The 24,921-nt window shown below is 41.1% G+C and overlaps 1 protein-coding gene across 2 annotated transcripts; it reads right to left on the reverse strand.

Annotated features, from left to right (window-relative positions):
- Positions 1-826: 826 nt before the first annotated feature.
- Positions 827-24,418, reverse strand: ppp2r2aa (protein phosphatase 2, regulatory subunit B, alpha a). Of its 2 annotated transcripts, XM_057831956.1 has the most exons (11): positions 24,277-24,418; positions 24,013-24,090; positions 23,531-23,572; positions 13,114-13,211; positions 12,836-13,001; positions 11,795-11,907; positions 11,493-11,670; positions 11,041-11,205; positions 10,764-10,933; positions 5,235-5,326; positions 827-4,990 (listed from the first exon to the last, which is right to left on the reverse strand). In XM_057831956.1, the coding sequence occupies exons 1-11, from the start codon at positions 24,281-24,283 to the stop codon at positions 4,711-4,713; spliced, it is 1,389 nt and encodes a 462-aa protein (XP_057687939.1). In that variant the 5' UTR covers positions 24,284-24,418; the 3' UTR covers positions 827-4,710. The 2 variants fall into 2 exon arrangements, with proteins under 2 accessions (XP_057687939.1, XP_057687940.1); XM_057831957.1 differs by lacking the exon at positions 23,531-23,572.
- Between the last annotated feature and the right edge of the window lie 503 nt (positions 24,419-24,921).

Here is a 24,921-nt window from a genome sequence, read left to right on the forward strand (position 1 = left end):
AAATAAAAAAAAAAGTATCCCGTATACGACAGAGCAAAACGAATTCTCTGTTTACTGAATGGCAGTAAATGTTTTTAAACAAGGGTTATGGGCAAGATCTGCTGTGAATTGTCAGTGTTTTTCCACAAATTTGTATTTGTAACTTGAGCCATTCTAAACTTTCAGGGTTGGTGCATAATTATCCAATAGTGCTGAACCTTTAGCCTCTTGTTTAAAATTAGCAGTTTAACAGAGCATTAGGCATGACAATACATTTGCTTTTTTTTTTTTTTTTTTAAATACACAACTCAAGGACGAACTGTTGAGAGCATCAAAACATGGTTTGTCAATTTGGCCGAGAGTCCACAAATCCTTATTATTTCACAGGCCTAGAGATGTTTTGAAAATGCCCCTCTACTGAATGCTACTACACATCCCTGAGAAAGTGACATCACCAAGTTCTTTTGATGGCATTGCACTCATTTTATAAATGCTCTTCAACTTGGAAAGACGTTAAAAGCAAAACAGAGCAAAAACAGACATTTAAAGAAATCCTCAACCCGTTTGGTAAATAATAGCAGAAGATAGCATAGCAACAGTAGAAATGAGTTTAAGTAATTTCTTAAAGTAAATGTACTTACAGAAGGTACATTAAAAAATCATTAAAAAAAACAAGTGCTTTACAAAATCCCCCCTTGAACAATAAAATATTTTGAAAGGTTTTTTTAAAAAAAATAAAAATAAAAAATAAGGCAAGTTACTGGAGTTGATTTTAAAGGACTAAGTTGAAAAATGTCTCTTTAAGCCATGATATTACTCATGTTTTAAATGGAAAATGATTTGAGGAAAAAAAAAAAAAAGCCACAACCAGTCAACTAATGAAAATATTTCCCTCACATCAAAAATGACATGCCCTTCTTTGACATTACAGAACTTTCCAATTAATATCTTCTCAGGTAAACTTGTCACCGCAGACTGTCATGCAGCCTTCTAGTTACAATCAACAAGCCATCAGACAGACAGTTTTATTCCAATTTTAAATAGCAGTGATCAGACTACGTGTATTAATGCTTAAAAAAATAAAATCAGCTATAGTAACCGTTTTCTTTAGATGTACAGTATATAAAATAATAATTTTAAAAATCTGGGAGTAAAGTCATCTAGATACGGGCCACCCCACGTATCAGCCTTTGCTCCTGCACTGCTATTGGTGGTCTTCTGTCATTGGCAAAAATTGAGCAGCGCATTAACAGAAGAATTATAATTTACAGGAATAAGCATGGTATACTTTGGCATGATTCCTTTTCTCCATCCTCAAGACCTCTCTTATGTGTGCATATCATTCTTATGTCCATGTTAAAAGCCAAACACGTTAATGATTTTCATCCTAAAATAGAATTGCATCTGCATTAACGTTCACGATTTTCTAAATTATATGTATGTATTAGGGGTGCAACGGTTCAGTTAGCCCACGGTTCAGTTTGAACCTCGGTTTTGGGATCACGGTTTCGGTTCGGTTTGCGTTTTGCATTTTAAAAAACTGCCTTTAATTTACTTTTTAAAAAATGAAATAAACACTTCAAATATAAACATTTTCGACTGTTAAAATGCCTCTTAGCTCTTTGGCTAGTGTAGTGACTGACTACTGAAAAACACACACACAGTAGTAAAAAAGTTACTCGGCAAAGTAACTGGTGATACCTTTCATGTTTTTTTTTTTCATTAAAAAAACAAACAAACCCAAAAACATAGTAACCTTTGCTATGTTTGGAGGTCATTTAATGCTGTGAATCAACCGTTAAAGTTGATAAAATTGCTCCCGTTTTTGCATTAGTTCCCTTCTGTCTATTTTCGACATGTGAAAATTTAAAAACTGTTTCATCCTTTAAAGATAGACTCAAGTCAAGATTTTGCCGATTTAGGAGTATTTTAGATAAAAAGTTGCTTAGGTTCGCTCGGAAGGTTTACTACAACAGAGCCTTTCTGAGAAGTTTACTGCTCTAAAATGGCGGCTGTTTACTAACGCTACCGAGTCTGTCATTACGCATGTGATTCTCTATACATGTGATATCTAGGCATAGATTGTATGCTGTCGGCTACAGTCAGGACTCAGGAAATATTGGAGCCACCTAGCTTAGCATCGCGTTTGCTACAGCGTCTCAACAAACACTCTTCCCTCTCCGTGTCTCTTGACTTTTCTCACGTCATTCAACCAACGTATTAATGAACGTTGTCTCGTTGCAGAAACGGTGACCAAATCCGAACGGATGAAAAAAAAAAAAAAACGTAATGCACGAAAAACGTGCAGATTTTGAACGTAACGTACGGCGTACACATTTAAAAATCAGTGCTCACTTGTACAAATTACGACGAGACCGTACAACTTGACAGGTATGAATTATAGTGGACCGTCACAGTTAGGTAGTAGCACTCTGTAGCACGGGACGTCCAACTATCAGTGGTCAGGGCGAAACTATGTGCTTTAGCGAAATCATCTTCGATGGCTTTGCTTGCCATTTCATAAATGTCGGGGATTACGTTGTTGGAGAAATATGTCCGCGAGGGAACAATGTAACGCGGGTCAAGCGTTGCAAATAAATTAACGAAGCCCGCCGTGTGTTTTCACTGGTGTCATCTTCGGGGTTGGCCTGCCCTGAGAAAGTGATATCTGTGGGTGATGCTGGCTGAGGTGCTGGAGTCATGTTATAAAAGTGTTGCCATTAGCATGGAGAACAAGCGCTGAGCAATGCTTGCAAATTTTTGTTTTTTCCCCAATATTTTCTCTCCCTCTGCATTGTAGTCCATGGGGAAACCAAAATGTTGCCACACCGCAGATTTGAAAGAAGCCGGTGCTTCCTCAAAATTCGGTTTCTCCACTCCTCCGCTCGCCATAGCTATTTGTTTTCTTTCTTGTTTCACTTTCACTTCGCTCGTAAGCGAGAGAGGGCGTTACTCGGCTTCTATTACACAGGTGCTTGACAGCGATCCGACATTTACTTGCGGGGCGGGAATTTCTCCACAGCGGTGCTTCACGTCACACACAGGCACACAGAGCTCGATTAATTCATTCCACAAGCGTTCGGAATACATTAATTGCAAAACCAAAAAGGTGCGGTTCATAAAGGCGTATTGAACCGTACAGGGCGAACCGTACAGTTCGGCTTTGAACCGCAAACCGTTGCACCGCTAGTATGTATTCATATATATGTATATATAAAGTATATTTTATGTACACCCACACTGTTTAAAGGGATCCATGGATAGAAAGACTTGTAGTTCTTAAAAGATAAATGTTATTATGAGTTAAAATAATTTGATATTAAAATCCCTCTCGATGCTTTCGTTTTTATACAATTTGTAAAATTTGTTTAACTCCTAGGTCACCATTGTTGTTGACGTTGAAGGGCGGTGACGTCACTTGGTAATGCTGCCAGGCTTCCAGAGTATGACTCTAGCGACATAGACATGTCATTTGTTCAACCCCTTCAATTTGAACCCGAGAAGAACATTAGTGAGCATGACAGCACTGTCGATATTTCACAAAACGAGCAGCAAAAGCAAAATGAACAGGAAAGACTGGATGAGACGAGAGTAGGACAAAACTGTGTTCTGCCAAAATGTGCTACACCGGCGAAATGTCTACAAGAGGCGAATTTGACACCCAAAGTACTACCGTGTGCTTTCAGCTTGTTTTGTTTAGATGCTTACAGACAGAACATACAAAAGATGCCTTAAGAAAATACTTACACGTAGTAATATCAAATAAGGGCGGTTTAAATATGCGATGTGACTAATGTGGTTTAACAGATCAACAATCTGCTTTAAAGCTATCACAAGAAAACATAATGCTTAAAAGTATGAGAGGGTAACACATGCAAAAAGTATTTTGAGGCAATGAAAAGGTAATAAAAGACTCAATAAATACGCAAATAGTAAGTACTCGCCACTTTTAATCAATGTGCGCATGTGTTGGATGTCTCGCCGCGTGGAAGGAATTGCAGAAGACCGGTAGTGTTTGTCTAGTGAGTGGCAAACTACGCCATCACACCGAGCGTCCATTGCGCGCTTAAAATATGGCGCCCTCCTTAGGTCAAAACATGTACTACATATTGTAGATTTTTAAATCAAGGGCAATATTTATGTTTCAGTAAAAGAGAACTATTGTAGCTTATTAGAGCCTACAAGTCTTTAAGTCCGAGGTTCCCTTAAATATGTGTAAATGAGGACTATGTAGGAATAACCTGAACAGGAGAACTCCACACATGGCGGCATTACACAATAAAAATAAACAATTTTTCAGGAAGGAGTGTTGCATTTGGCAAGTTGACAAATCCGTGGGGGTAAAAAAGGAGTGTCAACCTCTTCTATCAGCAGGGTTTCATAACAGTGCAAATGAGTCGCTAATTAAACATTTTCTTGTTAAAATGAATATAAAATGTTATAGCAACAGATAATGCATTAACAAGAAGTAATGGCACTAACAAAATAATGAAGCGTGTTTATAAACTGTACTTTTTTAAAAACATCAACCCTTTTGACTGGGATGAAGGGGAGTTGTGAGCAGTAGCTGGAAGAACAAATGTTTCCACAGAAAGAAAAATAGGCCTCTTAATCTCAAACTTTGTCAAGTAAGTAGCTCAATGAAGCCATTGCATGTTCATTTTGCATGCCGCATAAAAATATGTGCTTCTGATGATCAGTCATTGTAGAGTCAGACAGGTGTGTCAAATGCTAGTTGATTTTGTCCTGGAATATATACAAATTATTGGTGGTGGCCACAGCAATAACGTTGTCTAGCGGATGCCATGCAGTGTGGAGGATCTTCTTGTTAAAGTCCAAACTGTCTACACTGATCTCATCCTTTTTGCGCTTCCCACCTGAGCTTACTTTGCGGGGTCTCAGGACAGACTGTGGCATGCTGTTCTCCCTTGATGCCTCTAAGGTCACATCCTGCCTATATCCTCGCTCGAACATCCTGAAGAAGTTATTGTAGGAACCTGTCATGACCACACTGCAGACAGGGCAGAAAGTGATGGTGAGACGGAAACTTAACTAAGCTGGGTACTAGATAAGAAACGGACACTATCGAAATGTTAAAGAGGAATTGAATGTTCCACTTCTCTCCTAAACAGAACTCTGAGCGGCTTCTTCAATGTTAAATAAAAAGGTCAAAAACATAATGTGAACATCTTTTAACATCTAGAAATAACATTAGAGACCACAACAAAAATGTTAGACAGAAAATGCGAGTTCACCTGTCGTTCCCATTCCAACAGCACTCAAACTTGTCGAAGATGCAATCGTTCTCGTAGAGTGAACACAACTTGCTCCTGAGATATTCATGTACCTGACAGAGGACAGAATAGAATAGCCCTTTATTGTCATTATACATTTGTATAATGAAATTATGGAGAATCTCCCTTTACAATCATTAGGAGCTACAAAAGAACAAGATACTTTTAAGAAATAGTAAAAATGCACGGAAATGGAAATGTTTGCCAAAACTGCAAGTAATATAAATTTAATGAAATACAGCAAATAAGGCAACCATATTACATAGTACAACAATTTTATAATTGGTACCATGCATAGAAAAAAAAAAAAGTCAAGAATGCTCAAACTCGCCATTAGTTTATAAAATAAATCACTTGCCACCTCACACACCTTTTTATGTGCAAAGTGACATCCAAGTCACTGGGCAACAACCGGCCATGATAGAGATTGGCATTTCAGACTGGTTAGCCTGGAGAGTGCTTGATTTTTATCCTTTGTAGGGGAAGCGACTATTTAGTCATTTAAAACAAACTAACCCTTATAAAGACCAGTTATCCGTGTATGTGGACATATTTTGGGTCATGTAGGCCACAATATTAACATTTGGTATACAGTGGGGAGAACAAGTATTTGATACACTGCCGATTTTGCTGGTTTTCCCACTTGCAAGCCATGTAGAGGTCTGTAATTGTTATCATAAGTTCTCTTCAACTGTGAGGGACGGAATCTAATACAAAAATCCAACAAATCACATTGTATAATTTTTTAATAATAAATTTTTATTTAACTGCATGAAATAAGTATTTGATACGTTACCAACTAGTAAATATTTCTGCTCTCAGTTCTTTTTTAAGAACCCCTCCTGTTCTCCACTCATTACCGGAAGTAACTGCACCTGTTTGAACTTGTTACCTGTATAAAAGACACCTGTTCACATGCTCAAACAAACAAACTCCAACCTCTCCACAATGGCCAAGACCAAAGAGCTGCGTAAGGACACCAGGGATAAAATAAATAGACCTGCACAAGGCTGGGATGGGCTACAGGAAAATAAGGAAGCAGCCTGGTGAGAAGGTAACAACTGTTGGAGCGATTATTAGAAAATAGAAGAAGTTCAAGTTGACGGTCAATCTTCCTCGTTCTGGGGCTGCATGCAAGATCTCACCTCGTGGGGCATCACTCATCATGAGGAAGGTGAGGGATCAGCCCAGAACTACACGGCAGGCCCTGGTCAATGACCTGTAGAGAGCTGGAACCACAGTCTCGAAGAAAACCATCGGAAACACATTACGCCGATTAAAATCCTACAGCACACGCGAGGTCCCGCTGCTGAAGCCAGTGCATGTCCAGACACGTCTGAAGTTTGCCACTGACCATCTGGATGATCCAGAGGAGCAATGGGAGAAGGTCATGTGGTCGGATGAGACCAAAATTGAACTTTTTGGTCTAAATTCGGCTCGTCGTGTTTGGAGGAAAAAGAAGGATGAGTACAACCCCAAGAACACCATCCCAACCGCGAAACATAGAGGAGGAAACATTTTTTGGGGCTGCTTCTCTGCCAACGGTACAGTACGACTGCACCGTATTGAGGGGTGGATGGATGGGGCTATGTATCGCCAAATCTTGGCTGACAACCTCCTTCCTTCAGTGAGAGCCCTGAAGATGGGTCGTGGCTGGGTCTTCCAGCATGACAACACCCAAAGCACACAGCCAAGGCAACTAAAGAGTGGCTTCGTAAGAAGCATCTTAAGGTCCTGGAGTAGTCTAGCCAGTCACCAGATCTGAACCCAATAGAAAATCTATGGAGGGAGCTGAAAGTCCGTGTTGCCCGGCAGCAGCCCCGAAACCTAAAGGCTCTGGAGAAGATCTGCATGGAGGAGTGGGCCAAAATCCCTGCTGCAGTGTGTGCAAACCTTGTCAAGGACTACAGGAAACGTTTGGTATCGGTAATAGCAAACAAAGGTTTCTGTACCAAATATTAAGTTCGATTTTTGTGATGTATCAAATACTTATTTCATGCAATTAAATGCAAATTTATTATTTAAAAATCATACAACGTGATTTTCTGTTTTTTTGTATTAGATTCCGTCCCTCACAGTTGAAGAGAACTTATGATACAAATTACAGACCTCTACATGCTTTGCAAGTGGGAAAACCAGCAAAATCGGCAGTGCATCAAATACTTGTTCTCCCCACTGTACAAATACGGCCTACATGACCCAAAAAGTGATGTTGATGTCAGGTCTCAATTAAGGATGCAACAATACTCAGTTTTATATTGAACCGTTCGATACGCCCTCTTCAATTCAATATGCAAAAATATTCAACGCAAATGAAAAGCTCCCAAAATGTATTTTCCGATTTTTTTTCTTGCCCGGGGTGCATCGAAAACTGAGGGCTGTGCCTTGAAAAATTCTGAGACAGCTCCTCCCCGCGTGCAGCCCTCCTCCTCTCCTCCCCCAAACTGCGTGGAGGGCGGAGTGAAGTACGGTGCATTTATTTGTGGCAGAAGTAGCAGACACGACAATCATGGCTAGTGAGGAAAGACAGAAGTTTGAGGAGGCGGCTTCAGCGTCGTACAGATCCACTGTGTGGCAGCATTTTGGGTTTGCTGATACGCTATCCCCTTTTCTACATATTTCACAAAGACGGTCTTCCCGGATATTTACAACGAAGTCCGCCAAAACACTGTTACCGACTTGGCTGCCACGAACAACCTCGCGGCAGCTGGATACCCCGGGACACTGAGCAAATTAAGAGCGCTGTACTTCAAACTTGTCCTGTTTATGAAAGTCGACTGTCATATGCTGGTGTTGTGCAGTAATGAGCAGACGTGATTTCTGTGGGATTTGTCAACTTTTTTAATGCTCCGACAACACTCGCACACACACACTAGATGTCATCAAATAGCAAACTAGATGTGCTATGTTAGATCCCCCCCAAGTCCCATGCCATTGGCTACGTGAGCCCAGAGTGATCATGGGACACGTGGTCCATATACTACATCGATGAATTCAAAACCGCCATGACTGAATGGAAGTTAAGCAGGCCAAATCAATCCATACCAGTGACTAAATAATGCTGATAGATAGATAATGCTGCAAATATTGTTAATTCATTACATGACACAGATGGACTCGGACCACAAATAGGATGCTCTGCTCATGTGGTAAACCTAGCTGCTAAGAGAGCTGTAGCAATCAACAGTGTGCCCCGCCTCACTTTACAAACAGTAAAGATTGTTCTCAGCACTTTTAGACAAAATTTCTTCAGATCAGTAAGAAGTATGCACATAAATATTATGCTTATGTTTATAAGATGGCAATGTTATTTTTTCTTGTTAGCAAAATAAAACATCGAAAAAAAAAATAACACTTGTATTTTTTTTGTTTCAGAGCATTAAATGTATTGAATCAAATCGAAAATTGTGTCCCTCGTATCGAAAATCGTACTGAACCGTGACTTAACTGTATCGTTGCATCCCTAGTCTCAATTATAACTGGCTCAATGCACGGGAGGAGGAGGAACATACAGCAATGATTTTAAGGATGTTCGGTTATTTCCGGCTTGCGTTGTTTGTAACTGTCAACACCACCAGAAAATTGAATAGATCAGCGAACAACGGGCATTTACAGTCAGCATTGCAGTGTGCCGGCTTTATGTCAGGTGGAGCGCAGCATTCGGCGGGTAAAAGAGCACAAGCATTAAATCAGATTCTGCTAGAGCTTTTTGGCATTATAAACCAAATATACACAAAATGATATAAGATAGCAGATTATGAGAATAGACATTGATGAAGTCAAACTTGTAGTTTGAAACCCCCGCCTCCTGTTGTAATTTGTTATTATTTTTTATCTATTAATTTCTTTACGTTTCATAAAATCATTCCCCTGATGCCATTTAATGATTGTAATTACAGTTTATGTATTGAATAGCTTTGTCATTCATCCATCCCTATCTATTTTCTCCTGCTTATCTGCGGTTGGGTCGGGGGTTAGGGTTAGTCTTGGTCATTGCATGTAAAATACAACATCATTTAAGTGCTGCTTCAGTAAAGTGCTTACACCACTAAAGGTGGGAATCTTGGGGTACCTAACAATTCGATTACAATTCAGAGGCTACGATTCGATTATACATCGATTATTGATGCACCCTCAACCTCCTCCCAGCTATTAGCTGCTTTTAATGTTTCATACAGTAAATACAAAAATCCTCTCAGGCTTAAATAAACTACTATTTCACTATCAAGTTAACAGTTCAAAATGGTAAATAAAATGCTCAAGTCCCGATTCTGTATCAGCAGCTTTAAACTACATTCAATTAATTTAATGTTGTGAATCAACTGTTAAAGTTGTTAAAATTGCTCCCGTTATTCCATAATTTTCCTTCGACATGTTAAACTTTTAAAACTGTTTCATCATTTAAAGATAGATTCAAGTCAAGATTTTGCTGATTTAGGAGTATTTTAGATAAATAGTTACTTAGATTTGCTCGGAAGGTTCGCTACCACAGCCTTTCAGAAAAGTCTACTGCCTTAAGATAATGGCTGTTTACTAACGCCAGCAAGTCTGTCATTTCGCATTTAGTTCTTCATACATGTGCTAACGCCACAGAGTGTCATTTCGCATCTAGTTCTAGTTACTTGTGTACTGTAGCATTATGTGGGCATAGTTTGTAGCAACGTGAGCGCTGTTTGAAGCGGCTGTGGGCCGCAGTCAGGTATTATTATTTTTTTTTATCTAGCGGTATAAGTTGTCGGTCAGTCCCTCATTGCGTCCCGAAGAATGCGCTGACTGTGTTTTAGTTCTGCTTTATTTTGCATATTTCAATAATCGGAATTTGGATGTTTGTGAATCGTTCTAGAATCTTCCACGACCGAATTGCGAATAATCTAAGAATCGGAAATTTCGCACACCTCAATACATCACACATTCATCATTCATTAAACCCAATCCATAAAACAAATAATAAATGATAAATGGATAAACACTATTTGCTATTAATGGAATTAAATAGAATAAAAATAGAAACACTCTGGTGAGGGCCCCCAAATAACACTGTGAAATTGATTTAAAACAAAGAATCACTGTATTCAGCTCGTTGCCTGCTATTGACAACGACAGACTTTAAATTCATTTAAACTTGGAGGACCGGCTGTGAATACTCATATTTTAGTGCCATTGACAGTCGAGATGTCCAATCACTTTGACTGGGAGGGTCGAATGAAATAATCTTTTGACTGGGAGAGGCTGGCAGTATTAAAATGAATTGAGTGTCTAGCGCCATAATTGGCAGCTAAGGATAAAATGAGTGCCCTATAAAAGGTTAAAGATTTTGCTTGTCACAAAATACTGTTTTTCTGCTTTTTTTGGTATTCGGTCTTTCAGACAAATAGAAAATGCACTTTTATCCATTTTCCTCCAAACAATTTTAGTGGCTGAATTTTTGGTAGATGTCCAATAAATACTTCGTATATAGTATACAATACTAGATTAATGATCTTAACATACCTGATAAGTCTCTATTGGACGGGTCTCCATATTGAGGTCCCAGATTTTGATGGACAGGTAGTCACGGGTCATCATGTAACGTCCACTGTGGCTGAACTTTATATCGGAGATGGATGATATTATATCTGAGAAGAAGGAACGATTGTTTGGATCCTCTGACTCTTCAAACACTGTGGGGGTGTATTCGGGAACAATTTGCTTCAGTCATTACACATTTTAGTTTAGTTAAAATCAGTCACATTAAGAACCCCAGTTCTGTCCATTGAATTCTGCTTACATTTGGCATGGTTGTCACACAGTGCAGATGCCCTCATGTCGCACAAGCGGATGGCTCCTTTACTGCTACTGTATACAAACGTATTGCATTGGTTAGGATGAAACTCTGAAGCTGTGATGATCTCGCTCAAATCCTCCATGTTAGCTGGCTTAATGTCGACAATATCTGAGTAGGAATAATTCAGGTCAAACAGCAAGAAGTGACTTCACAACTCAAGAGTTAACCAGTAAAATGACTGCGCATTTCACAATTTGCTCAGCCTGTAATTTGCCTTATAACATGAAGGATGCCGGCAGGGTTGAAATACATCTTTCCACTCACAGACTTAAGTTCCTCATTACGGTCTCTCTGACAATAGCCCTCACCCACAGTGGAAAGGATATGAACGATTATCTGAAGGGAAAGTATATGCAGTTTCCACTAATGATTATGTCTGACAAGGGAAAGGATACTAAAGCTGCGATCAGTGATCTCCAAGTGCCAAAGGTTGATGCGAAGGTCATCCGAGGACAGGTATGTTTCACAATCACTGTTGACTGAGATGGAATTGACGTGGTAGGTGTGAGCATTAGCAAAAACTCTCCGCGGACTGGCCTCCACCATCAGATCCATGGGTCTAAATATTGGTACCTAGGGGACCAAGTCAGTGAGTTCACTGAAGTCTTCATTTTCCAATGTGGATGATGACATTCTTTATCATGCAAAATAAATATTAAAATAACAAACAAACAAACAAAAAAAATCAAATATCCACCCTTAGTGCTGTAACTGTATTTGGATCTCTGTATTGACCATCATCTTCTTTCAAATTGTAACCTTCAGGTCTCTTGTCTCGCTCGCTTATTTTCCAAAGTTTTATGGTTTTATCTATGAGAGGGGAAAAAAAACAAATTACTCCAAATCAACAAATACTGTAAATTCCATACAAGTCAAAGCCAGCAAATATCTTATCATATGATACATTGACAATGTTTACGAAAAAGGGATTTACTTCAAGTTTTATTTCTGCTTTTGTATCTTTTTTTGTTGTAATTATTACCAATTCAAATTATAACATACAAGTAACTTCATTGTTGGAAATATCAGATTTCTTCATTATATTTTTGTTACCTTAAAGTAGGACAGGAACAAAAATCTGCTTTTACTTTGGAAAACAATTCACATTTTTGCCAATTTTCGGACATCTTACTGTCCAAACTAGCTTCTTAATAAGGCTAACAACTAATCGATTAATAAATTAGTTGCCAACGAATTTGATAATACAGTTGTACACTAGAGTTAATTCAGGAAGCAGTGATAATTTTTTTTTTTTTTTTTTTTAAGGAAATAATCATCCATTTTGTCTTCAATGTTACGTAAAACATGCCTAAAACAACTTCAAGGTAAATTGAGCAAGCACAGTGACCTAAAAGTGTGAGTAAAAAAAAAAAAAAAAAAAAAAAAACCTTCATTTTACTGGCTGCCTGTGTATCAATCAAGTGATGGGATGGTTGAATTATTCAATACAATTCAACTTTGTTTGCATAGCGTTGTACAGCACCAACAAAGGTTGCAGCAAAATTGCACAACAAAACATGTTTAACCCTTACTGTCCCAAAATTATTTCCAATTCTGTGTATGTGTGTGAGGTTGGGTGGGTGAGCTACAAACCTCAGTAGCAATATCGCACAAAACACAATTAATCTTTTTCTACCTTTTTTTTTTTTTTGTATGTCGCGAGCTACGCACACTACCTTTGCGATCGACATCGGCGTAATGAGCGTCCCTGCTCTAGATCATACTCGTGTCAACTTGCCATTTGTGGATAAAAGGAAGTGAGCAGCATTCTTCTGGGGCAACCATCGAATCTTGTTGATCTTCTCCTCAATTTCAAGGCTCTTCAGGTAGTCAAACTCAGGCTCATGGCTCTGAAAGGTGCTGTAAACATTGTATTCTCCACGACACTGAGGCCGATTCTTACTCTACAACAACAATAGAGCAAAGAGGACATATGGGACAACAACAAGTGACCGAAAATAATGTGGGACATTCAGATCTTAATGATCAAATTTTGATGTGTCTCCATGAAATTACCTCTGGCTCCTGTTGAAAGATGACTACACGACCTCCTTTGTCTCCAGTGGCAAGCAACTCCCCACAGTGGTTGAATTCAACAGTGGATATGACATCAGCTGTCAAAAGAGTAATGTCATTAGAATTTTATATCTCACTTCCTTTAATTTTGCATCTCTTTCCAAGGTGACATGCAACCATAATATCAAGAGTTTGTTGGCCCTGACAACAGTGACTTCACTTGTTTCGGTCACCAATGAGCTGTAAGAACAATGCCAATACGGGTAAAAAACAAAACACGAAAGACCGGTGCCACAAACCTGTATGTACACACACGCAACATGGTCCTGGTGCTGAGGTTTCGTAACATTAAGCTAGTCAGGGGGATCTCCTAAACGAGCATTTCAATCTCATCGTACAATACAGTTCAACAATCAATCCCTGTCAACAGCCTGGCACTATTATCAACACCATTCTCAACAAAGGCAAAGAGTGTGGACCACACAAAGTGCCTTCCACAGCCATCATCCGTCCAAGCTCTTACAAACACAAAAGACAATTAATAGAAAACAACTGTTATTGTGGTCATGTTAAGGTCCACATTAATTATGGTATGTTAGATTTCTCCATCAGCATTTTAACGTACTACTGAAAAATGTATCAATTAAAAAAAAAAAATTATTAGCTGAGATGACCCGGTTGTTTAGCGCAATGTTTTGAGCGCCCCGCTGCCATTGTGGTGACCCAGGATTGAATTCTTCTTGTGGATTGTGTCAGATGGGCATCGGTTGTAAAACCTTGTGTGTCAAATCTACCATGTGATGAGTCTGTTTTGCTGTGGCAATCTTTGCGGGAAAAGTCAAAAGGATTACTGTCTATATTATTAGCTGAAATGTAAAAAAAAAATTTTTTTTAATTTGAAGTTAAGATACTTGCATATCCAAAGTTTAAAAAAAAGAATGATTTAGAACGAAGATTCCTTCGATGTTTCCTTCGAGTTCTGTATTACACAAAGGGTCAGGTTCAAGAATTGCAACTCCACTATTCAAACCTGTCAACCCAAGGCCGTTGGCAATCTTACAAGTGGTGACGTATACCCTTACATATTGGTGACTAATCTTACAACTTTGTATATAGCGTCCAATATGAAACAAAAATAATACTCATTTTTTAAAATAATATGAATGGATTGGTAATATTGTAACATATAACCTGGTGCAGTCAAAGAACAATCAATATCTTCAGCTCCATTATGATTACTAAAATTTAACAGTGACTTTTGTTATAATTGTATAGCAGTTTTAGCAATTTCTATCATGTCTTGATCGCTGCACTTCATGGCACTTCAGCTCGCAATTCAGTTTGAATTGAAGGTAGTTTGTTAGTGTGTCCAATTATAAATTAAAAAGGTCAATTGATAAAATTAACTTACCAATGCAGTCTTTGAGTCAGGGAACATTTGTTTTGCTAATTCTGAGAAGTGATCAGCGATAGCTGCGGGCAAATTGTGTTCGGCAACAAATTGGCAGAATAAAATCTCTGCTTTTGTCTCTTTTCATTCTGCAGACTTCTTTATGACCAGTGTTGTTAATCTTACCTTAAAAAAATAATTAATTACAGTTACAAATTACTTCTCCCAAAAAGTAATTGAGTTAGTAACTCAGTTACCTGAATGTTAGAGTGATTAGTTACTTTGCAAAGTAACTGGTGTTACCCTTCATGTTTTTTTTTTCATTTAATTTTTTTTTTTTTTAATAAAAAAAAAAAACTAACAAACATAGTAACCTTTGCTATGTTTGGAAGTCATTTAATGTTGTGAATCAACTGTTAAAGTTGTTAAAAGTGCTCCCATTTTTGCATTAGTTCCCTTCTGTCTACTTTAGACATGTGAAAGAAAACTGTTTCATCATTTAAAGATATTCAAGTCAAGATTTTGCCGATTTAGGAGTATTTTAGATAAAAAGTTACTTAGGTTCGCAAGGAAGGTTCACTCCAACAGAGCCCTTCTGAGAAGTCTACTGCTTTAAGATGGCGGCTGTTTACTAACGCCGCCGAGTCTGTTGTTTTGCATGTAGTTCTATATGCATGTCATATGTAGGCGTTGATTGTAGGCTGTCAGCTACAGTCAGGAAATATTGGAGCCATCAAGCCTAGCATCGCGTTTGCTACATCGTCACAACAAACACTCTTCTCTCCGTGTCTGACTTTTCTCGCGTCATTCAACCAACGTAGTAATGCACATTGTCTTGTTGCCGAAACGGTGACAAAATCTGAACGGAGAAAAAAAAACAATGCACGAAAAACGTAGATTTTGAACGTACGGCGTACACATTTAAAAATCAGTGCTCACTTGTACAAATTACGCCGAAACCGTACAACTTGACAGGTATGACTATTCAAGGCAGGGGCCTTTGCGCATTGCGCAAAACCGCGACGGTCACCGGCGACTAGAAAGCCAGTTCGCAGTAATTTTAGTGGGAAAGTGGCAAACATACATATCGTTGTGTCTATCAATCGCATAGGCAATGCAGATGAGGCAGAGACACTGTTCAAGTGGGGTTGCCGTATTGTCCATCCATCCATCCATTATCTTCCGCTTAGTCCGGGGTCGGGTCGCGGGGGCAGCAGCTTTAACAGGGAAGCCCAGACTTCCCGCTCCCCAGCCACTTCAACCAGCTCCTCCGGTGGGATCCCAAGGCGTTCCCAGGCCAGCCGAGAGACATAGTCTCTCCAGCGTGTCCTGGGTCGTCCCCGGGGCTTCCCGCCGGTGGGACATGCCCGGAACACCTCTCCAGGGAGGCGTCCGGGAGGGATCCGAACCAGATGCCCGAGCCACCTCAGCTGGCTCCTCTCTACGCGGAGGAGTAGCGGCTCGACGCCGAGTCCCTCCCGGATGACCGAGCTTCTCACCCTATCTCTAAGGGAGAGCCCGGACACCCTGCGGAGGAAACTCATTTCGGCCGCTTGTATCCGGGATCTTGTTCTTTCGGTCACGACCCAAAGCTCGTAACCATAGGTGAGGGTAGGAACGTAGATCGACTGGTAAATCGAGAGCTTTGCCTTTCGGCTCAGCTCCTTCTTCACCACTACGGACCGGTGCAGAGTCCGCATTACTGCAGACGCCGCACCGATTCGCCTGTCGATCTCCCGCTCCCTCCTACCGTCACTCGTGAACAAGACCCCAAGATACTTGAACTCCTCCACTTGGGGCAGGATCTCATCCCCGACCCGGAGAGGGCACTCCACCCTTTTCCGACTGAGGACCATGGTCTCGGATTTGGAGGTGCTGATCTTCATCCCAACCGCTTCACACTCAGCTGCGAACCGCTCCAGTGAGAGTTGGAGGTCACGACTTGATGAAGCCAACAGCACTAAATCATCTGCAAAAAGCAGAGATTCAATACTGAGGTCACCAAACCGGACCCCCTCAACGGTTCGGCTGCGCCTAGAAATTCTGTCCATAAAAATTATGAACAAAATCGGTGACAAAGGGCAGCCTTGGCGGAGTCCAACCCTCACTGGGAACGAATTCGACTAACTGCCGGCAATGCGGACCAAACTCTGACACCGGTCGTACAGGGACCGAACAGCCTTTACCAAGGGGCTCGGTACCCCGTACTCCCGGAGCACCCCCCACAGGACTCCCCGAGGCACACGGTCAAACGCCTTCTCCAGATCCACAAAACACATGTAGACTGGTTGGCGAACTCCCATGCACCCTCGAGGACCCTGCCGAGGGTGTAGAGCTGGTCCACTGTTCCACGGCCGGGACGAAAACCACACTGCTCCTCCTGAATCCGAGATTCGACTTCTCGGCGGACTCTCCTCTCCAGCACCCCTGAATAGACTTTACCAGGGAGGCTGAGGAGTGTGATCCCGCTATAATTGGAACACACCCTCCGGTCCCCCTTCTTAAAAAGGGGGACCACCACCCCGGTCTGCCAATCCAGAGGCACTGTCCCCGATGTCCACGCGATGTTGTAGAGACGTGTCAGCCACGACACCCCCACAACATCCAGAGCCTTCAGGAACTCCGGGCGGATCTCATCTACCCCCGGAGCCTTGCCACCGAGGAGCTTTCCAACTGCCTCGGTGACTTCAACCCCAGAGATCGAAGAGCCCACCACGGAGTCCCCAGACTCTGCTTCCTCAAAGGAAGGCGTGTCGGTGGAATTGAGGAGGGCCTCGAAGTATTCTCCCCACCGGCTCACGACGTCCCGAGTCGAGGTCAGCAGTACACCATCTTCACTATACACGGTGTTAATGGTGCACTGCTTTCCCCTCCTCAGGCGCCGGATGGTGGACCAGAATTTCCTCGGAGCCGTCCGGAAGTCGTTTTCCATGGCCTCGCCGAACTCCTCCCATGTCCGGGTTTTTGCCTCGGCGACCGCCGAAGCCGCAGTCCGCTTGGCCAGCCGGTACCTGTCAGCTGCCTCCGGAGTCCCACAGGCCAAAAAGGCCCGATAGGACTCCTTCTTCAGCTTGACGGCATCCCTTACCGCTGGTGTCCACCAGCGGGTTCGGGGATTGCCGCCACGACAGGCACCAACCACCTTACGGCCACAGCTCTGATCGGCCGCCTCAACAATGGAGGTACGGAAAATGGCCCACTCGGACTCAATGTCCCCCACCTCCCCCGGGACAAGGGAGAAGTTCTGCCGGAGGTGGGTGTTGAAACTCTTTCTGACAGGGGATTCTGCCAGACGTTCCCAGCAGGCCCTCACAATACGTTTGGGACTGCCAGGTCTGGCCAGCATCTTCCCCCGCCATCGGAGCCAACACACCACCAGGTGGTGATCAGTTGACAGCTCCGCCCCTCTCTTCACCCGAGTGTCCAAAACATGCGGCAGCAAGTCCGATGACACGATTACGAAGTCGATCATCGAACTGCGGCCTAGGGTGTCCTGGTGCCAAGTGCACATATGGACACCCCTATGTTTGAACATGGTGTTCGTTATAGACAAACCGTGACGAGCACAGAAGTCCAATAACAGAACACCACTCGGGTTCTGATCGGGGGGGCCGTTCCTCCCAGTCACACCCCTCCAGGTCTTACTGTCATTGCCCACGTGAGCATTGAAGTCCCCCAGTAGAACGAGGGAGTCCCCAGAGGGGGCGCTCTCTAGCACACCCTCCAAGGACTCCAAAAAGGGTGGGTATTCTGAACTGCTGTTCGGTGCATAAGCGCAAACAACAGTTAGAACCCGTCCCCCCACCCGAAGGCGGAGGGAGGCTACCCTCTCGTCTACCGGGGTAAACCCCAACGTACAGGCGCCAAGCCGGGGGGCAATAAGTATGCCCACACCTGCCCGGCGCCTCTCACCATGGGCAACTCCAGAGTGGAAGAGAGCCACCAGACGCTTGCCTTCGAGCCCCACCTCCAGGCCTGGCTCCAGAGGGGGGCCCCGGTAACCCGCGTCCGGGCAAGGGAAACTGGGGTTCATTAATGTTACTCATCATTAGGGGTCTTTTTGAGCCATACTTTGTCTGGCCTCTCACCTAGGACCTGTTTGCCATGGGTGACCCTACCAGGGGCTGAAAGCCCCAGACAACATAGCTCCTAGGATCATTGAGACACGCAAACCCCTCCACCATGATAAGGTGATGACTCACGGGGGGGTTGCCGTATTGTGCTGTTGAAAATAGCGGCCGATGTGTGCATGTGTGTGAGATCAGATTGTAGACTTCCCTCATTTTCAGTTTCATTTTCCGCGTTGTTAGAAACCCTTTTGACAAGATGGCAAAAAGAAAAGAAGACGAGGAGTATCACACTTTTCAGCAGGACATAAGGACATAAATGCAGCCCCATTTTTTCCTCTGGCCTTGGATGAGACAACAGATGTAAGCTATTTATCCCAGTTCAGCGTAATTGCAAGCTTTGACTATGAAAGGGATAAAGAGGGGAGGATTTATTCAAGTCCTTCACTGAGTTCACTTAAGAAAAAAATCTACCGATGGATAAACTTGTTTTGGTGTGCAGTGATGGTGCTCCATGCATGGTGGGTAAAAACATGATTTGTGGCACTTCTTCGTGAAGATGAAAAGAGACGCATCCTAAGTTTCTCAAGGCCTGCATGAAGCTTAACCCCACCAAGTACCAACCAGACTACAAAGTCATCAGCAAAACCATGCAGCACCAGAAGTCGCATTAATGATATGAAATACAGTGGGGAGAACAAGTATTTGATACACTGCCAATGGGCTTTCCCCATTGGCAGTGTATCAAATACTTGTTCTTGGCAGTGTATCAAATACTTGTTCTCCCCACTGTATTCATCATTCAGCATAATAATGTGATTAAAAATAATTCAGAGACTTATTCTACTTTAAAAGTGTTGAAATTACATAAAATGCACACATTACATGTATTCTTAGTAGAGCTGTCCCGACTAGTCGACATAGTCGACGTCATCGATGACGTAAATCCGTCGACGAGCACAACATCCCGTCGACGGTTAATGAAGGATTAAAAAAATATATGCGTGGAAAGTTCAGAATGTCGGACGCTCTGTATGCAAGCGGGGAAAGCGGCACAAAGCCAAAAAAAGCGCACCAGAGTGTCCAAAACATTGACTTATTTCAAAGAAACAAAGGAGGGTACACTCTTGTGTCCTGTCTCTTCAATGACAAGCTTGGCTGCCGTGAATAAACACCAAAAGCGGCGTCACCCAGTTTGTAAGTCCATCTAACTAACTAACTAACGACATGTCACGATATGCAATGAGTCCATTTATCGCACGTCAAATAAAAATGAGGGCGGTAATTTTCACGGCTGCCTTTTATCGCTGTGCAGGTGCGTGCGTGCGTCCATACATTGGTGCGTGCGTGCTGATGGCATGAGACTCCAGTTCCTTTCTCTTATCAACACGCTGTTGAATTAAAGTTCAGACATACAAAATAAGAAAAGACATCTATTAAACACTGTAACGTTAGCACTGCTACACTGAGGTGAATGGGGGGGGGGGGGGGGGCAACTTACTTTAGCCTGCTATAAAACACTGGCAGTCGTCTCGTGAAAACAAACTTGCGGTTAAAAGGTGACACTTCAAACATGAAAAATCGCTGATTAACAGCATTTGCAAATGAAAAAAATGACCAAAAAACAATCTATTACTGACACTACATCTACATGCAATGACAAAAAGTGCTTTTTTGCAGAGTGTAAAGCCGAAGCTAGCGGTTTAGCGAATGTACTTCCGGTGAACATTTCAAAATAAAAGCATGTCATGTACTTCATATAAATAGCGATTTCTGGGGTTAATCCCACATACTTCAGAATTCAGATTCTACACTAAGAATACCTTTAAAATGACACTCTTTATGAAAAATCTGATTGGCAATGAATAATTATTGTAATTATTATAATACTATTATATGTAGTACTATACTATAATATTAATGCTAGGTGTTTTTTGAAGAATTGTTTTGAATCATGTTGAAAAGGCGAAGTCAGTGTTCTGAATCTGTTTACATTCCATTCTTTTGCACTAGTTAATTCTATCAGCATTTGAACTCATTGTTTATTTGTGATTTATTGTTATTTATGTGTTTATTTGTACTTTAGTAAATAATTTAAGTGTTCCAATATGTTTTTGTGAATTGATAAGCGTCAACAAAAATGTTATTGCTAAATTAGTAAAAAAAAAAAAAAATTAAAAAAAAATTTTTTTTTAAGCATTAGATTAGTCGACTAATCGTAAAAATAGTCGGCTGACTAATCGGGAGAAAACTAGTCGTTTGGGACAGCCCTAATTCTTAGTTTTAAGCACATTGTATGGCTCTCACGGAATTACATTTAAAAATATGGTGTGTTCATGGCTCTCTCAGACAAAAAGGTTCCCGACCCCTGCATTAGTCAAACAAACAAACTGACTGTGAAAGCTAGAGAAAACAATACATCAGAGACTATATGCAAGTTGAATTCAGGACAGGATGCAGCTCTTTGCTCTTTTCCCAATAATTCACACAGCTGGAGTTGTCTATTGTGGGAACAAAATGGCAGACTAGGTCTGACAGTCCCAAAGGCACAAGAGAATCACAAGAGAAGACTCTGTGAGTCTACAGCTGTCAGCCAGCTCAAACACATTTAACAGCATGATGGCGTCCAGTAAATAGTATTAGTAGTATTTTTAGCTGCAGGCTTGTAAGGTCAAGATTCTGCAAGAGATATGGACAATATTGTAATATATTTGACCGGCTCATGCAAAAAAAAAGTCCAAGTCATATACTAACTGTATTCTAATCCCACATGTAATTCCCTGAAAAATTATACTACATAAATGTAGGTACGTCAAAATTTGAAGTCACGGCAATTTTAATATTGACACGTTGGAATCCTTAGTTTTAAAAAAATATACGTTTTGGCACGTAATACACATCTTTTAAAGGTCCATAGCAACCAATACTTTCAGGAAGTGTTGAAAGACCACAGGAAACCATTTCTGATACCAGGCAAGTACATTAACTGACATTTTAACCCTTTAACAGCTGGGTAATTTTAATCTCATCAGATGAAGTGGTATCTGAACAGGATTAACTAAAAAGTAGCAGTAGCTTGTGATTGGAAATCAAAGTTCATCATCTAATTTTCAGAAGAATCGGAATCAAGGAATAAATGATTGGGTTTTTTAAATCTATTTTATTTTTAGGTACAAACTCATTGGCTGCTATAGACAGCAATGGAACAACTGTTTTGACAAAGATAAGTGTGTCATGCCTACAGTCAAGCATGGTGGTGGGAATGACCCCCCACCTCTTCAATCTCTGCAGCAATGCTGACAGCACTAATGTAACGAGTCATATGACATTTTGGAGGGAAAATGACAAGCAGTACTCAATTTGGACATTTAGGTATGTACGTAGTTCCCATGCGGTGTACTCACTTTTGTTGCCAGGGGTTTAGATATTAATGGCTATATTTTGAGGGGAAAATGAATTAACTCTATTATATAAGCAGCATACAGACTACTGTTCATTGTGCCAGAGAGTCATTTTGTCAGTGTTGTCCCATGAAAAGATATACTTAAATATCTGCAGAAATGCGAGGGGTGTACTCACTTTTGTGATACATTGAATGCAGTCGTGGACATATTATGGCTAATTGTACTGTGATTCCCCTCTGGATACTTTAATAATGATAAACGTAAAAACTGTAAGGCTTTATAATAAGCATTCTGTGAAAAACACACGAATTTCAACTGAAGTTATGGAAAAAGTGCCTATATTGCACCAATATATTTGTTGTTAAAATCAAAATGGTACAAACATCAGTTTTTTGGGATTAAGTACAAGTGCAAAGTGTCAATAAGGCACTGCCATATCACATGTGGCTCACACAGTGCTTTTGGCTTAAAATAACAACAAAGGCATCTGGCTTCAGTACAATGAACGAGGTATGTAATGAGTTGAAATTCATTATTTTTAAATAATTTATTGTTCATTTAATTTTTGCATCATGAAAGCAAATGGTCTGCTCACATAACACATCCCAAGCATCTTAGTTTGGGGACATCTAATGGTCAATAAGCATAACTGCTTTGCTAAGCTGTGACCAGCCCTTATACAAAGGCGGAAGGCTTCTACATTCACTTTGAAGGCAACATACATATTGGCAAGGGCGTAGGTTTGGTCTCAATATTGGTAGGGACGATATAACAGTATAACCTGCATGTACACTTTTTGCTGGGGATGGGACATGAATGAACCTAACAGATTGGGTGAACGGGGTCAGGGCTACATTTCTCACTAATAGGCTAAATGAGTAATGCAAAATAAATCTGCATTGACTTATACGAACTTTGAAACTGCAATTTTATCTGTCTTTATCTGATATTTTTCTTAAATCTAGTCGAATAATTTTCTCCATCTTGTTTTGAGTGTTAAAGGCTAGTTAACAGATTAATGTGTCAGATTCTTCCACTTTTTTCAAGTAAATATTACTGCACGCTGCTCTCTCACTGTTAACGTCTTCGCAGTGTCTTTAAGAATTTATTTAACAATATGCCATATTCATGTTGCACGTGTATGTTTATGATGTAACTTGTTTATTTAGCACCTTTGCATTAAATTGAGAGTCCAGCTGAATGTAAAAGAGTGCTTATTCACCACCACAAAAGCTTTGGGAGCAAAATATTATCAGGGTGAAAATTTTGACAGAACACCGTCTGTGAACGCGTGTGTGTGTGAGTGTGTTGGGGGGGGGGTCATCAGCCAATCAAACTTGCGTTTGAGGGGCGAAAAATGGGTCAATGTAAGTCTGAACATATTGAAAGTACTGTGATTCACTTCATAATTGTAGGATTAATTCTATTGTTATAACATGGGAAGGCAATCTAAATTATCTATATAATTGAAGTCATTATATAATGCAAATAAGGTTGCATAAAACTTGGTGGGGACAATTTGAGCATCCTGAAAAGTTGGTATTATTATGTCCTACCGTCCCTTTGTAAACATACGCCCTTGCATATTGGCCCAAAACCTATAATAAAAAACACAATGTCGATATTATCAGATATCATTTTAGAATGCGTTTATCAGAAAACTCTAATAGATAATGTTAAAAAAAAAAAAGTTTAACCATCAAGTTTACATGATTTTTAATGCCTCAAACATGTAGTTAAATGTTTCTTTAAATGCTCTTCAAGGCCTGAATTTGGACAAAATCCATTGAATGACTTTTAATGAACCGCATAAACTCTGATCGCAGTCATGGCAGGGAAACATGATCACTCACTTCCATCCTTCTCTGTTTAGATTGATTTTATGTCTATGACTGTCAATAGCAGTGGGCAAGTTAAGGAATAGAAGCAACAAAACAACAATAATCAGAGTTATAAGGATATTGCTAACATACATCTGCTTATAAAGCTTTAAAAACACGCACCTAGAGCCAACGAGAACAAAATCAGCTGGACTCACCTTCCGCGACATCCTCATCTATCGCCCCTTTGACTTGGGAAAAGCACCACTGCACCTCGTCGCTGTCATCCCCGACCTCTGCAGGAGATAGAAATCCCTTTTCAAGATACGACAAGAGCAACTTTGAAACCGAGCAAGACACGGACTACACTAGAATCTGCTTAGCATGCTAGCTACCCCCTGCTTATTAAACACCCCAAAGCACGGTAAAGTTGCGTTTCATCACGGACTGACTGCAGCCACGCCGTGTGTTTCAAGTTTTACCTGCCATGGTGAGCCACTCAGGGAGAGTGGGGGTCTTTGAAGCTGGCCCGGTGTTCTCAGTACTGCTGCTGACTGGTTGCTTCTGGACGGTGAGATGTGGAGGAATGAAGCTGAGTGTGCTGCCAGTGTTTGTTAGTTTCCCCCCCCCCCCCCCAGACTCATACACGCCCTTTGCCAAACCGGAATTTTTAATATTTTTTTTTTTAGGTACGAACGTTTTCGAGGAAAAAATGTGAAGAACGTATTCCTCAGCACAGGTGTTTAGACTTTGCACTACTTTAAGATTTCCCTCGTCCCTGCCTCTCCCCACATTACATTTTCAAAATGGCGCAACGCGGGTGGCGTTGACACATATTGTACAGGTCACACCGGAAGAGCGGTGACTGTGAGCGTGGGAAAGTAATCGTTTTGTGCTCCTAAATCATTTGTATAAAGCGATTAATAGATTCCACAAACAGAAGATATGGCTGTTTGTATTATGTTGCGATTTTTCTCTCATTTAAAGTGGCGAGATCTTATGTGTATTCGGAAATGCCAAGCCCCGCCCTTGTGAAATAGTACTGCAACTAAATCAAACGCAGCAACGCACAAGTACTGTAACTAAATCAAACGCAGCAACGCAGACTTTTGTCACAAAGAGTTTTC

This window comes from Corythoichthys intestinalis, chromosome 3, assembly GCF_030265065.1.
Source record: "Corythoichthys intestinalis isolate RoL2023-P3 chromosome 3, ASM3026506v1, whole genome shotgun sequence".
In the NCBI taxonomy this organism is placed as follows: domain Eukaryota; kingdom Metazoa; phylum Chordata; class Actinopteri; order Syngnathiformes; family Syngnathidae; genus Corythoichthys; species Corythoichthys intestinalis.